The 15,905-nt window shown below is 45.3% G+C and overlaps 1 protein-coding gene across 2 annotated transcripts in view; it reads left to right on the forward strand.

Annotated features, from left to right (window-relative positions):
* ZFYVE28 (zinc finger FYVE-type containing 28) overlaps positions 1-15,905 on the forward strand; it is a 338,158-nt gene that overhangs the window by 252,746 nt on the left and 69,507 nt on the right. The window contains exon 9 of one of the 2 annotated variants that reach the window (XM_040335304.1): positions 5,143-5,247. The exons of the other annotated variant lie outside the window; for it this stretch is intronic. Coding sequence (XP_040191238.1) covers positions 5,143-5,247 — 105 coding nt within the window. The remainder of the gene's footprint in view (positions 1-5,142; positions 5,248-15,905) is intronic. 2 annotated transcript variants of the gene reach the window in all.

A 15,905-nucleotide genomic window follows, 5' to 3' on the forward strand; every position in this document is an offset into this window, starting at 1 on the left:
CGCCCCGCCAGCGTAACGCCTCAGTGTGAAAGGGTCCATTGAGATGCATGGAGAGTGTTTTATGAGCGTTTTAATAGTGCTATTTTTAACGCTAAAAGCTGTAAAAATGCTCCAGTCCGAAAGGGGTCTTGGTATGGTGGTGTTTTTGGGGTGATATATTTGATCTCAAAACATGGTGTGTATTATGGCATCAAAAGAGTTACATTTTGGTCTCATCTGACCAGTGTATATTCTCCCAGTATTTCACTTTCCCTTGTCTGAAAGTTGTGCAGCTAACTTTAAAGTGGTTGTAAAAAAAAAAAACTGCAAGACAAAGGCATAATGAGCTAGTGTGCATAGCATACTAGCTCATAATGAATTACTTACCTTACCTTGAAGCCCCCTGCAGCGGTCCTCGCCCAAATCAAGGCCAGCGACATCTCTTCAGGAGTTACTTCTGGGTATTGTAGGCTTTGGCGCTGTGAAGCCGCAATGACGTCACTCCCGCGCATGCGTACGGAAGCCACCGGAAATGGCACACTCACTGAAGCAACGGTGCATACTTGCCATTGCCACATGCAAATACAGGTGAAATCTCCTAAACTGCAGGTTTACCTCCTTCCATGCTCACCTTCAGGACTTCTCCAGAGCTTCTCCCATTCTCTGGAACTCCCTGCCCCGGTATGTCCGATCTGCCCCTACCCTGTCCACCTTTAGGAGATCCCTGAAAACTCATTTATTCAGGGACCACCTAACAACTGTCCCTGAGCCACCCCCATCAAATCTTTCTGTGTAACTTTTACCTTTTGTACCACCCCCCAACCTCCTTTAGAATGTAAGCTCTATGATCAGGGCCCTCCTGTACCTTCTGTATTGAACTGTACTGTAATTGTGCTGTCCTGGCTTTTAATAAATGGTGACTTACCAGTCCTGCAGTCCCTCGATGTCGGCACCGCAGCTGATGTTTCCCTTCAGCCGTCGGGTACTGCCGTCGCCATTGCAAGTAAGGGAACCCGACAGTGTAGCCTTTCGGCTTCACGCCAGGAACCCTACTGCGCATGCGCGAGGCCCGCTCTTCTCTCCTATTAGTCCAGCGGCAAGGGGAGGAAGAGGGAGCCCTGCGGTGACGTCACGGCCTCGGCCAGACTCCCGGAAGAGGGAAAGGATACTTGTCTTTGAATTGTGGCACCGGAGGGGGGAGGGAATCCGATGAGCGGAAGTTCCGCTTTAGGGTGGAGCTCCGCTTTAAAGTGGACCTAGCATCAGAAACAAAGTACCCGGGGTGACCCAGTTGCTTGGAGGGAGAAACCGCAAATATGTATTCCCTACATGTGTTCTGCAGTTTGAAGCCACTTTTTGAAGAACTGCCATGTTTTGAGGATGAAGACCCAACATGTAATACCCAACCTGGGATGCACATTTGACAAAAACACTAGTCAGAAACCAGAAGCAATAGCGCTATTTATATTGTGTGCGTTGGTTTTCAAAACAAATGACAGTTTACTGAGGTCATATCTGCGAATGATAATTTCTGATTAGTTGCTGTGGGTCCGCACGCTCTCACGTTGCTCTGCTGAATAAACCCACATCTGCTGAATATCGAGTGAAAATAGAGATAATTTTTCAGTATAAAAAAAAAAAGTAAAAAGTGGAAATTAATCATGAGGAAAAACATAGCTCTGAGACCAGAGTCTCTAATTAAAAGAAGCACTTATCTTGTCCACGTTGAGATAATTGCATATTTCAGAAGTGCTTGTTTTGATGTGCAGGATCAGTAAACAGTACTATCTTGTAAAACGGTTCAGAGCGCAGGCGGCGAGAGGCCGCTGCCGAGATGACATTCATACAGTAAGGCAGATTTCTATTACATCTAATTACTCGCTATTGGGGTGTAGGTCTGCACAGATTTTTATTTTTTTTACTTTTATACCTAAATTTTGCCAAAGGCAAAAAAGTAATACTGTAAATCCCCATCTCTGATGATTATTATTTTTTTTTTGCACAAACCTAAACTGCACTGAGCAGATGAGATTGATGTCAAGGTTTCATAAAAGCCATTAGGGAAAGTATTTAAATGCATGATATTAGGTTGAAACGATGCCCTCAAGATATTCTTTGTTGGGTAGTTCGGATGCCTCCCATTGACATCTATTTCTAGAAGATTAGGCAAAATCTTTTAAGAACATCGGATATATGCAGAGATAAAAGCAGTTTATTAAAGGGCAAAGCGTAGCTTGATCTTTGTTGGTTAGATAAAATGCTGTGTTATAGACCTCCACTGTTTGTTTTCCACAATGATCTTAAAGGAGTTGTAAAGGTACAATTTTTTTTCCTTTACCTTAGTGCAGTCCTCCTTCACTTACCTCATCCTTCAATTTCGCTTTTAAATGTCCTCATTTCTTCTGAGAAATCCTCACTTCCTGTTCTTCTGTCTGTAACTCCACACAGTAATGCAAGGCTTTCTCCCTGGTGTGGAGTGTCGTGCTCGCCCCCTCCCTTGGAAAGTCAGGACGCCCACTAACACACAGCTCCTTTCTCTATCTGCAACGTAGAGAGCGTCCTGACTCTCCTGTAGTCCAAGGGAGGGGGCGAGCACGATACTCCACACCAGGGAGAAAGCTTTGCATTGCTGTGTGGGGATACAGACAGAAGAACAGGAAGTGAAGATTTCTCAGAAGAAATAAGGACATTTAAAAGCAAAATTGAAGGATGAGGTAAGTGAAGGAGGACTGCACTGAGGTAAGGTGATTAAAAAAAATTCTTTCAGCTCCTTTAAAGTGAAACAATAAAAGTGAAATATTCCTTTAAATTTCGTACCTTGGGGGTGTCTATAGTATGCCTGTAAAGTGGAATGACATTTCTAAAGGAAAAAAGTAATTTAAAAATGCTTGCGGCTATAATGAATTGTCACCCCTATTAAAGGGGTTGTAAAGAATAATTTGTATTTATTTTTAAATAACAAACATGTCAAACTTGCCTCCACTGTGCAGTTAGTTTTTCACAGAGTGGCTCCGATCCTGCTGTTCTGGGGTCCCATGGGGGCTCTCGCGGCTCCTCCCCATAATTACCATTTAACATGGGAGTCTATGGAAGGGGTGCCTGGCTTTGAAAAATCGGTGCTCCCCATGCCGTAGGTCCCCCGGACAACAAACTTTGCACACTTGTAGAGGAAGGCCCCATACACACGGGAGGATTTATCCGCGGATACGGTCCAGCGGACCGTTTCCGCGGATGAATCCTCTCGAGGATTTCAGCAGATTTTAATGCGATGGAGTGTACTCACCATCGCATTGAAATCCGCGCCGAAATCCTCTGGCGATGACGTGTCGCCGCGATTATGACGCGGCGACGTGCGCGACGCTGTCATATAAGGAATTCCACGCATGCGTTGAATCATTGCGACGCATGCGGGGGATCCCTTCGGACGGATGGATTCGGTGAGTCTGTACAGACCAGCGTATCCATCCGTTGGGATGGATTCCAGCAGATGGATTTGTTCTGCATGTCAGCGAATATCCGATCTGCTGGAATCCATCCCAGGGGAGATATATCCGCGGATAAAGATCCGCTGGCGTGTACACACCATAGGATCTATCCGCTGAAACCCATTTGCTGGGATTTATCTGCGGATGGATTCTATGGTGTGTATGGGGCCGAAGAGTGGGGCTACATGTGCGCCCAGGGGACCTATGGCCGGCCGGTATCGGGTTCCCAAATTCCGGGAGATCAGGTGCAAAAAGGTGACTCAAGTATAAGCTGAGGGGGGCATTTTCAGCACAAAAAAATGTGCTGAAAAACTCGGCTTATACTCGAGTATATACGATAATTATACTTTTTCTATTAATCTATGTTAGTGCATTAAAAGTCCATTTAGGGGATACCCTCTTGTGTGAGCAGAAAATTCAAGCCATGTTTGGCCAGCTTAAAGTGGTACTAAACCCAGGACCCCTGCCCCTGGAATTCACTATATCTGGTCTCCCACATAAAACAGAACATGGAAATGCAATTATTTTAGTAATAAACTGCTAAATAACTTTTCTGATCAACAGTATAAAACAGTCTTGTAACTTCAGTGTCTGGTTAAAGCTTGTAGGAGGAGTTTTCATTCTACTCTTGTCTGCCTTATGTGGCTGCAGGACTCCTGACCGTCTGTCTGGACAGTGCTGATTGGCCCTGTACTGATCGCATGCACTCTCCCAAGAAAAAAAAAACACTCTTGCAATACACACTAAACTGAGCATGTGCAGAGTGATTCCAAAGGCTCTGTACTATCAGGAGATGTATTGGGGACTGTGGAAGAAGGGAGGGATCAGAGAAAAGACGCAAGACGCAATGCAGAGGATTAACCCCTTAGGTTCCACAGTGAGTTTAACAAGCATGCTTTACTGCATATACAGACTGATTTTACTGTAGTGGGTTTAGTAACACTTTAACGCATAAAGTTGCCTTTTGGGAGACCTGTCCTCCCCATGACTAGAGAGGCGAGGATTAAATTACTATAATCGTTTATCTTTCAGAGTTTACTATAGTTGCATTATTTACTTGTATTCTTTCACTGATGTGTTGGGCATTTGCCTCACTTGATAGCTAGTTGTATATTTTATTTCAACTGTGTAGTTATTTTTTTGTTTGGAGTTCAACTTTAACACATAAAGTTGTTTTTTGTGAGACCATTCCCCCCATGACTTGAGAGGTAAGTCATTATGGAGGGAAACCGCCTCATGGGTAGCGGGAGCAGATAAAGGCTGTGTATAATCGTTCTCATTTGCTGTGTGATTACATGGCTGATGTTACTGACAGATCGAAGAATCGGATCCTGAATTACTTCATCCTGCCTGTAGAAGAAGCCATTTGGCCGGCACTGTGAACAGTTTGGGAGCCCCCAGGAATACAAGTGTTTGCATTATGTAGAAATCAGCCGCAGCAGTAGATGTTCTTATACTGAGCTCCATTCCCGCTCTTTATTGTTGAACTTCACAAAGTCGTCACAGTTCTCCTTTGAGCTGCCACTCGGGGAAACGGCTTCTAAAACCTCCCTTGAAGAAAGCAAGTGTCGTGCTTCACACATTCCCTTTGTTGTCTTTCAGCATCAATTTGTTACCACTGAGCACCTCATATGTGTTTTCCCCACACTTCATTTTGTTTCCATATTCTTGTTTTCAGTTCCCAGGATGACATACGCTCCTCTCCGCTCCACTCCGCCGCCAGCAGTGACTATGACAGTGTCTCTGTCACTTCATGTAGTCTCTCCAGCATTTCCACTCTGAGGTAATAACGAGTCTCCCAGACTCCTCTGCTCTCTTCGCAGCGCCCTCTTCTAATGGCATCCTTCTTTTCTCTCTATCTGTGGTGGAAATGGTGCTCTTTCCCTCCTGTGTGTATATTTCGCAAACTAATCACAACTTTAATGCTCACAACATGCTGAGGCGCTGTGCTTTCCTCCATGTTGCCTGTCTCTTCTCTCATGACCATATGCTATTTGTGCCTTGTAATTCTTCCTGGCTTATTTAAGAACACAAGTTCAAGATAGTTTGGTGTCAAAGAAAAACTTTAGAATTGGTACAGAGATATTTAAATGCAACTTATTTGTGTTATTGTGTGTTTGAGATTATACATTTCCATCAACGAGAACCAGTCACCAAGGGGCATTTGTCTCCACTTTTGAATTGTTATTTTGGTTAAGTTTTATTTTTCAGGGATTTCTTGAGTTTTAATAATTACTTGTATTCCTTCCCTGCCTGAGCAAAAATCAGGCTGTAAGACTATACTATCTCCTGACTGGACACTTCAAATGACAAAGGTGTCATATGAAAAAGGTGCTGATAGGTTTACGTGAATTAAAATGAATTGTGTGACGAGATCCTTCCTCGCCCAGGTCCTGCTCTCCCGACACTCCTCTGCTACCAGTGAGTCAGCTTGCAGATTGCAACGTCTGATGGTCCAGTCATCCAAGGTTCCGGGATCCGAACTACAGCTATGTGCCATTCGGACCCATTAAGAACAAACACCAGGCAGGCTGTATGTAAGTTCCAACAGGACTCTTTATTTCAAGTACACAGCACACTTTTATACAGAATTTTGGAACATCCCACTCCCAACAACCGCTTTCCTATTGGTCAATTGTAAAGTATATCCAGTCTTCACTCAAGTCCTCCTTGACCATGCAAATGAGGACTTGAAATTGTCAACAGGGATTGGTCCAATAGCTTGGATAGAAAGACTTGTGTATTGAGACAGAAGCCCCAGGGGGTAATCAATGTACACAATAACCCGGGCTACTTAATTACTACCTCTGAGAGGTTACATTGCTTTAGACAATAGAATGCTAATTCAATACTCCTGACAGGAGGCTTCTGACCTTTAGAACAGTACAAAGGCACTTAGCATAAACACTTACATCTTCAGACGGGCTGTCTCCGACAGAAGACACCCACACCTGATAATCACAAAGGCTTTAAACAGGCTTATCACATAATGGAAATGTCTCAATATAGCTCAGTAACCACTCCATTACTCCAAGGTCCATGACATTACTTCCCCTGGGAAACAGTCCAACAGCCGCAGTGGGACCCAAACGGGTCAACTCGAGGATGTTGGAAAAGTAGTCTTAAGGTTCCAGGACTGTCTGCTGGGATGACCCATCTGCCTTCCTGTTTTGAGGTCCTGGCCCATAATCGGATGGCAAGAGGCTCACATTCAGTCCTCTCCAAAAGCCCCTGTCCCGGCTAGGTCTGTCACACATCTCCCCCTTTGGCAGGAGACTAACACTGGGAGAGACCCCACTTCCAGTACCCACCGAGTACCCCAGATAACTTGTCCCAAACAGAGCATTACTCACCCAGCCAATCTCTGCCTCTCTCAGAGAACACGCCTGCCGCTGGGGAGAGGCCTGGACTGGCCCTTCTCCCTGGAGTCCTTTCAGCCGCTGGAGAGAAGACAGGGTGGCTGGGCTCAGTTCATCATGCCGTTGGGAATCTGGGCCAACTGGCCACCATTCCTGGGGTATACCAGTGGAGACTGCAGTCCCATCCACTGATGCTAGGTAAAAATCCCCCGGTGCTTGCAAAGCAAAGCCGACATCCTCCTGTCTCAGTGCCGCACCATGTTCTGGGGTTGTGTTCGTGGAGATCGGAGTCCCATCCACTACCACAGGAACCCCCTCTTCTGTTAGTTGAGAGCAGAGGCCCGGGGCACTCTGCTCTGATGCCAGCTCTTCCGCTGGGCTGCTGTGAGTGGAGACCACAGTCCCATCCACCGATATCCGCTCAAGCTGTAGTGGGGTGTAGCCGCCAGTAGCATCCTGTCCTGCTGCCAGTAATTCAGCTGGGAGTACGAGCTTTACCACCTCAGTTTGTTGCTGGGGAGGGGGGCCAACCGCCCCGGCTCCCTGGAACTCCACAGTTGGTCCCAGTGCTGGGCAGAGATGGCTAGCATTCTGCCCTGTTGCCAGCACTTTTGCTGGGGGTGCATAATCCATAACATCCTCTGAACAGTCCATACATTCTGTAATCTGTGGCTGGGGAGTGATTGCCATCTTCTCACCCTGAGCCTCCGGAACTGCCACGGGGGTGGGGCAGAGGTCTTGATCCCTCTGTCCTGTGACCAGCGCTTCAGCTGGGGAAGTTCCTTGTAACTCCACAAATACTGCCCTTGGTGCTGGGCAGAGCACAGTGAAGTTTGGCCCTGATACCAGCTCTTCTGCTGGAGGCTCCCCAGGTTGTTCTTCCTCAGCAGAAAAGTCTATCAAATCCCCTGTCTCTACAACTGGTGTCTGGGGATAGAGGTTCACCATCTCCTGTCCATGGAACCCAGAAGATGCTATGGGTACTGAGCAGAGGTTAGCAGAGCTCGGCCGTGCGGTCAGCACTTCAGCTTTGGGAATGGCAAGCTCCCGATTTTCCACTGCTGATTCATCACTGTCAGCTGATATTTCCTCATAGTCCCAGGTAAAGGGAACCTCACCCTGCTGCTGAGCGGAGTCTAGCAGCTGTTTGTAGGTGATTTCCAGTTCCCATTCTTGAGCGGCCAGGAATTCCAAATCTTCCTGTAACCAGTGCACTTCCGGGACATTCAGTCTTCGCTCTCTGTGCTCCATTATTTCCTCCCAACGCCACTCCCGATCGCTCCCAAAGTTGGGATCCCTGGACATCCTCCAATACAACAATCCCAGGCCATCATAGTCAAAGCCTTCCGTGGGGCTGTCATCCGCTGACCACGGGCACTCTTGGACTACATACCACCGGAGGGCTCTGTAGCTCTCGTCCAACCGCATCTCTTCCCGGATCAGCCTGCTTAACTCTGCTGTCCACTCCTGCTTTGGTTGTTCCCCCAATAACAGCATCCGTACTTCATACTGTGACCAGTACCTTACATGGATGGAGGGGAGAGCTTTTCCCTGGTGTCGCTGCTCGCGGGCTAGCGCTTCTTTCCAGAGTTCGCAGCGGATCGAATCAGACCATCCAAGCAGGACCTCCTCTGATACTGGTCCTCTGCGCTGTATCTGCTTCTCTCGCAACCTCCTTCTGAATTCCTCTTCCATGGTTACTGATATCTGTACCTCTCCTCTTCTTTCATTTGGTGCTGCTTCTTTAGGCGTTGTCACCGATCGCCGTATTTCTGCAATTCTCAGCTCCTGTTGCCGCTCTCGTTCTCTCTGTTGTCGCTCTCGTTCTCTCTCATCCTGCCGCTGGAGGTCTCTAATGGTATTCTGTATGGCGGTCTCTGATGGGTTCGCACCATATAATGCCAACCGCTGTTGAACTCGCTGCTGGAACAAGTCTTCAACTGACCGGGGTCCTGCATCACCATCCCTCTGATCCATCTCGGCTAGCGCAATGATCAGGGTGGCCTTGTTCTTCCCACCGGTCCCTCCACGGCTCTCAAGCAAGTCTTTTAGCATGGTTCTCCTCCAGGCTGCATAGCTGGTCATTCATGGTGGTGGTTTGGAGTTGTCCCAGTAACTGGAGAGCAAATCCCACCGCTGCCAACCAATGTGACGAGATCCTTCCTCGCCCAGGTCCTGCTCTCCCGACACTCCTCTGCTACCAGTGAGTCAGCTTGCAGATTGCAACGTCTGATGGTCCAGTCATCCAAGGTTCCGGGATCCGAACTACAGCTATGTGCCATTCGGACCCATTAAGAACAAACACCAGGCAGGCTGTATGTAAGTTCCAACAGGACTCTTTATTTCAAGTACACAGCACACTTTTATACAGAATTTTGGAACATCCCACTCCCAACAACCGCTTTCCTATTGGTCAATTGTAAAGTATATCCAGTCTTCACTCAAGTCCTCCTTGACCATGCAAATGAGGACTTGAAATTGTCAACAGGGATTGGTCCAATAGCTTGGATAGAAAGACTTGTGTATTGAGACAGAAGCCCCAGGGGGTAATCAATGTACACAATAACCCGGGCTACTTAATTACTACCTCTGAGAGGTTACATTGCTTTAGACAATAGAATGCTAATTCAATACTCCTGACAGGAGGCTTCTGACCTTTAGAACAGTACAAAGGCACTTAGCATAAACACTTACATCTTCAGACGGGCTGTCTCCGACAGAAGACACCCACACCTGATAATCACAAAGGCTTTAAACAGGCTTATCACATAATGGAAATGTCTCAATATAGCTCAGTAACCACTCCATTACTCCAAGGTCCATGACAAATTGCTAATTGTCAATTTTACCCTGATCTAGCAGTCTGGACAGTGTCCATTTATAAACCTTCAAGTAGTTTTAAAGCTTCACTTTTTTATTTCTTTTAAATAACAAACATGTCCTACTTCAAGGTGACCAGATTTTTAAAATTAAATCCGGGGACATTTTTTTTTTTTACTAGTAATGGCGGCAATCAGCGATTCTCTTCCCGTCGCCCCCGCCCGCATCACAGCCTGTCAACTCTTACTCTCCGGGCCCCGGATACTACCAGGTGGGGAGCAGAGAAGGATAACTCCACCATGGAAGGCAAGGAGATAAGCAGGCAGGCGGCTGGCTGGGACTTGAGCCAAGGCAGAAGAACATGTGAGTGGAGCTGGATGGGCATGCACCCGAAACTGATTTTTTTTCCCTTCGCTCCGATCAGCAAGGGTCACAGATAATGGAAAAAAATACACCCCCCTAAGCTAGTGGAGTGGCAGAGCAGAGGTGTCTAATTCAGATATTTTTTTTTTTTTTTTTTTTTTTTTTTATTCTGCACTGACTGTCTTTGAAATTGCCTCAGCCCCTGTTTAAATCCAATCCGGGGACAGACTTGGTCCGGGGACAGTGTCCTCAATCCGGGGACTGTCCCTGGAAACCGGGGATGTCTGGTCACCCTATCATACTTACCTCCACTGTGCAGCTAGTTTTGCATAGACTGGCCCCGATCCACATCTTCTGGGGTCTCTCGGCGGCTGTCTCGGCTCCTCCCTGCATCAGCTAACCCCCTCTGGGAAGCGCTTTACCAAGGAGGTTAGCTTGCAGGCGCGCTCCCAAGTCCTGTACCCGGCGTCCATAAGCCACCGACAACAGGACTCGCCCTGCCCCCCGCGTCATTGGAGTTGATTGACAGCAGCGCTGCTATCAATCTATCCAATGAAGAGCCGAGAAGACCGGGCCAACATCAAGCGTGTTCTTGACATGGAACTTTCAAGGGCTCAGGTAAGTAAACAGGGGGGCTGGGGGGCCTACAAAAGCCAAATGTTTTTTCACCTTAATGCATAGGATGCTTTAAGTTGCAAAAACATGAACCTTTACAACCCCTTTAAGCTCAGGTGAACCTCCATGGGGGACCTTACAGTTTGACACTGAGGTCACATTTTTTAAATGAGAATTAATGGAATTAATTTTTTAAATGAGAATTAATGGAATAAGGAAATAAAAACCAAAAATTTTTGGTTTTTATTTCCTTATTCCATTAATTCTCATTGGGTCCCGTCTGCTTACCCATTACTGTTTTAGCCATTCACTTCCGCATTGCTGTGACTCTTTCGACCTTGCCCCGGATGTTGTTGCCTATTGTAGTTTCTTTATTGGCCGCATCCATGAGCGCTCTGATTGGCCGCTGAGTCACATGAATACTATATATATTCTGCCATTGGGGACGTCTGGCGTACTCTCTCCGCCTGACACTGATGAAGTCCCGCCCACGGGACGTAACGCGTACGTAAGGGGAGGAGCTACGCAGGACGTCACCCCGATCATCGCCGCTGTGAATCGTGACATACACTGTTACAGCATACACTCGGGTCATGAGTGTTTTTAAATGTGAGTGCCCATGTTTTATTTTTATCTACATTAAACCGGTTTATACAGAGAGCACTAGATATCTTCTGTGTTTCTTCTTTATATGGTGGTCCGCTGATATCTGTATGGTATGGTGATTACGCTTGGAGGTCGGATCTGATTGAGATTTTTTGCTGACATGCTTTGTGACTCTTATGGGTCGAAGCAATGAGGTGAGAGTCCATCTTGCTTGCGGTGGTGGATTTCCTTTTGGTGTCTCCTCTTCACCTTCACTCCTGCCGCATTTATTTGTGTGATTCACTTTCACTTAAGGACATTATTTGTGGACACGTGGACATTTAATTTCACTGGCTTACATTTACATTTATATTTATATTATATATATTGTTTATTTTAATTTTAATTTCTATTTTTGCGCTGCACTTTTTCACTTTAATTTATGCTTTGGGAATTTTCTATGAATTTATCCTCAGTGCTGGCTTGCATACTTTTATTTGTATTTGTTTATATCCCAGCGCTGAATTTTCACTTTTTTATAAGCCTGCAAGGCTTACCTGTAGGTAAAATTAAGTATCGGACAATACAACCGCTTTAAGTATGCTTTTTAAGACTTTTATAAGGGATTTTTAAATAGCGTGAATTATTTTTTATAAATATACCTCGATATGTTACATATTAGGGTCATAATGAGTTTATTTGTGACACGTTATGACTCGCGTACATACAGAAGGATTAGGATAGGCACAGTACAGCATTTGTGTAGATGGGCAATAATTCATCTTGCATTTGAGATCAGTTTTCAATATTTGTTCTTCAGCAGTGTTTTTGACCCACTTATGGTTTTTCAATGCAGTCTCGAGCTTCTATAAGTTGCTTTTATATTCTTATCGTCTTGGAAGGGGGGTGGGGAGGGGGGAAGCTTAAGTGAAACCTACAAATGTCAATATACAGAAGCCATTAATAAACCAGCCAGGTGATATAGAAGGAGCTTATAATCTGTAAAGTCAGCAGAAACATACTATGTGCTATATAAAGCAGGTCACGTGCCTTGCCAGATATGGTTCACCTGATCTGAATCTGCCGTGTAGGGTCACATGACCTACAGCAACTTTGCCTTATGGCCCCGATTTTTATCTTTTTTTTTTTTTTGCTTTGGCTAAAGGCTGTTGAGAGCACCCTGGTACACGACTTTGATTAAAGATCCTTAGTCCCATGGCATATGCTTTTTTTTACAGGAAATAAGCACATTTTTAATTTTACTCCCCCTTTCCTAAAAATCTGTTTTCTATTCAAGAAGACCTAACGAATCTTAGTTTATAGTTTTTTTGGGAGTGTATCTACAACTTGAAGCAGCTCCAACTTTCTTTATAGATTTAGTAATTCCATGTGGCCTGTTATAACAGAAGGATAACATATTATGTGCATTATGTTGGTCCTTACAGTAAGTAATCACAAAGACTGAATGGGAGAAATTAACCACATTGAAAAATTAAGAAGAATAAAACAGAAGGAATAGGGAGCAGTCACAAGCACCTGAAGCCAAGATCTATATTATATATATAATTAAAATGGAAGATCATTATTATTATGCCCCACTTTCATTGATAGTCACAGGAATGATCCTGCATGAGCATATCAAGCGGGCCTGCAGAAGAATGCGTATCGGGAGGTTCGGCAGCAGAGGAAGAAAGGGTGGGCTGTAAGATGTAAACACAATACTTTGTCTGTGGTTTTAGCTGCCTAATGACAGTGTCATCACAGACATTCAACAGGCACACTTGGCCAACCGTGCCCCATTTCTGTGGTGTCATTTATAAACGGCACTCCAAAGATAAATGTCCACCTCCCTCCCTCCACAGGAGATAATATGGAGTACAAAACTGTACGCTCTTTTGCTTGAGCACTGTTGCAGACCACATCAGGTAAGACTTTACTAACAACAACATATTAAAACACTTAAAGCAGGAGTTCACCCGAAATTTTTTTTTTAACATTAGATTGATGCTCATTTTGTCAAGGGGAATCGGGTAGTTTTTTTAAAATCGAAGCAGTACTTACCGTTTTAGAGAGCGATCTTCTCTGCCGCTTCCGGGTATGGGCTGCGGGACTGGGCGTTCCTATTTGATTGACAGGCTTCCGACGGTCGCATACATCGCGTCACGAGTAGCCGAAAGAAGCCGAACGTCGGTGCGGCTCTATACGGCGCCTGTGCACCGACGTTTGGCTACTTTCGGAAAATCGTGACGCGATGTATGCGACCGTCGGAAGCCTGTCAATCAAGTAGGAACGCCCAGTCCCGCAGCCCATACCCAGAAGCGGCAGAGAAGATCTCTCTCTAAAACGGTAAGTACTGCTTCAATTGTAAAAAAAACACCTGATTCCCCTTGACAAAATGAGCATCAATCTAATGTTAAAAAAAAAGGTTTTTGGGTGAACCTCCACTTTAAAGAAGAAAAAGTGGGCATATCTGCCTGTAGAGGCGCAATGCTGGCAAACAAGAGTCATAGGGGCAATGAATCTGACACTGCAGGGAAATCTTCCTGCTGCATGTGTGTTTACATGATAGCGATTGATTCACCACCAGTTAATACTTCTTGTTACTGATGACTTGTCCGGCCAATTTGCAGCACATCTTGCTACAAATCAGACAGCAGGTGATCTGTAAGTTTTGGGATATGTTTTTTTATGTGCCACACTTGTCTATATTGTCTCTACCGTCTTCTCCCTATATTCACACTCCCCCAGTCTATCTTATACCCTGTACCAACAGTTTATAAATCTTATCTTTTTTAGATACACATCAGCATCAGCTCTTGATGAGTGGAGAGTTCCACGAAACGCGTTGAGCTATTCCGATGCTATTATCATGTACTATATGGGATCATCTCACTATTTTGTATTATGCTGTAACAATCGTGACATGTATATGGTTATCATATTCTTTTATGCTATAATGTACTATATATATATATATATATATATATATATATATATATATATATATAATACACTTAGCATTCAGGAGAAAGATCAAAACTCATCTCTTCTGATACCAAAAGAGACAGGAACAACAAGCGCCCAGAGGCGATTTAGTTCGCATGTGCCGCGCTATACAAGTTCTTCATTCATTCATTCATATATATATATAAATAATGATATTACTATGTATTATTTCCTGTGTGCTGGGTATAGAGATTCAGCTAGTACAGTTGTAATATTTATCCTATTGGTCAGACACCCATTGTCCGTTATCACCTCTTTAGGTGCATGTTTCATTCAAAGTCCCAACTTTCTTTCTAGCTTAACTGCCTACAGGGATGGAGACACTGGTCTTACAAGTCCTATGCCTCATATAAAGTCCCAAACTTCCCTATCTCCCCCCTCCCTTCATGTCCACCAGTTAATACTTGGTGAAAGTTACATTCACTGCCCTGTAAATATGCCCCTTGGGGTCACATGTACCTTCTATGAAGTAGGTGGGCTGGTATGCATTTTAATCATATGCTCCCCAAAAGCAAAGAAAGAGGAGGGTATCCACCTCTAAAGCAGTGTCCTCCAAACTTTCTAAAGAAAAGGGACAGTTTACTGTCCTTCAGACTTTAGGGGGGCCAGACTGTGCACAGTGGGAGTATACAATGCCAGATCTTTGGTATTAGGCGGATAAGTAGTTGGTGTCTTTGGAAGGAATTATGCCCCATTGTTGGTGTCAGTGGCAGGAAAATGCCTCAATGGGCAGGTCAAGGCAAGCAAAGGGTTTGGATGACCACTGCCCTAAAGGTTGGGGGTGAGGTGGAGAGTTTATCCTTCACTTACTGATCTGTGGTGGCATTGGAAGTAGAAAAATAGCTACCCGGTACCTTTTTAATGGTGTGGTCACCAACATAGCATGTTGGAACTGTAACCCAGATCAAGATGGAGATCTAGGGCCAGATTCTCAAAGAATTGGCGTAGTGTAAGCCATTTACACCACGCCACCGAAACTTACTGGAGCCGTATTCTCCAAGCACTTGCTCCGTAGTTTGCGGCGGCGTAGTGTAAATGGCCCGGCGTATGGCCGCGTAATTCAAAGGGGACGGCTTGTATTCAAATTAAGCGCGCCCCCGCGCCGATCGAACTGCGCATGCGCCGGGCGTAAAAAGAGCCCAGTGCGCATGCTCCAGCTCACGACGGAAAACGTCAATGACGCTCACGTCGTATTCGCGGACGACTTAGTAAGACGACGTAACCGACGGAAAAAGACGACGCTGACCCGACGCCATACTTAACATGGCATACGGCGGACTGGCGTAAGGTTACCCCTCATATAGCAGGGGTAACCTTACGCTTACGGAAACGACGTAAACGACGACTACGCGGCGCAAATTCATTCGGGAATCGGCGTATCAGGCTCATTTGCATAGTCAAATGAGAACTGAACGTAAACGCCACCTAGCGGCCAGCGTCGAATTACATCTAAGATCCGACGGTGTAAGTGACTTGCACCTGTCGGATCTAGGCCGTATCTATGCGAAAATGATTCTAGGAATCATAGATACCCGGGGCCAAAAACAGAGATACGACGGTGTTTCCTGAGATACACCGTCGTAACCCTTTTGAGAATCTGGCCCCTAGTGTCTAATAAATTAAGAATGTAAGAGGTAAGGTAGGCCATAGATGAGTCTTTTTCTTTTATTTTTTTCAACCAGTGGGTTGAATG

This window comes from Rana temporaria, chromosome 1 (assembly GCF_905171775.1).
Source record: "Rana temporaria chromosome 1, aRanTem1.1, whole genome shotgun sequence".
NCBI classification, from domain to species: Eukaryota; Metazoa; Chordata; class Amphibia; order Anura; family Ranidae; genus Rana; species Rana temporaria.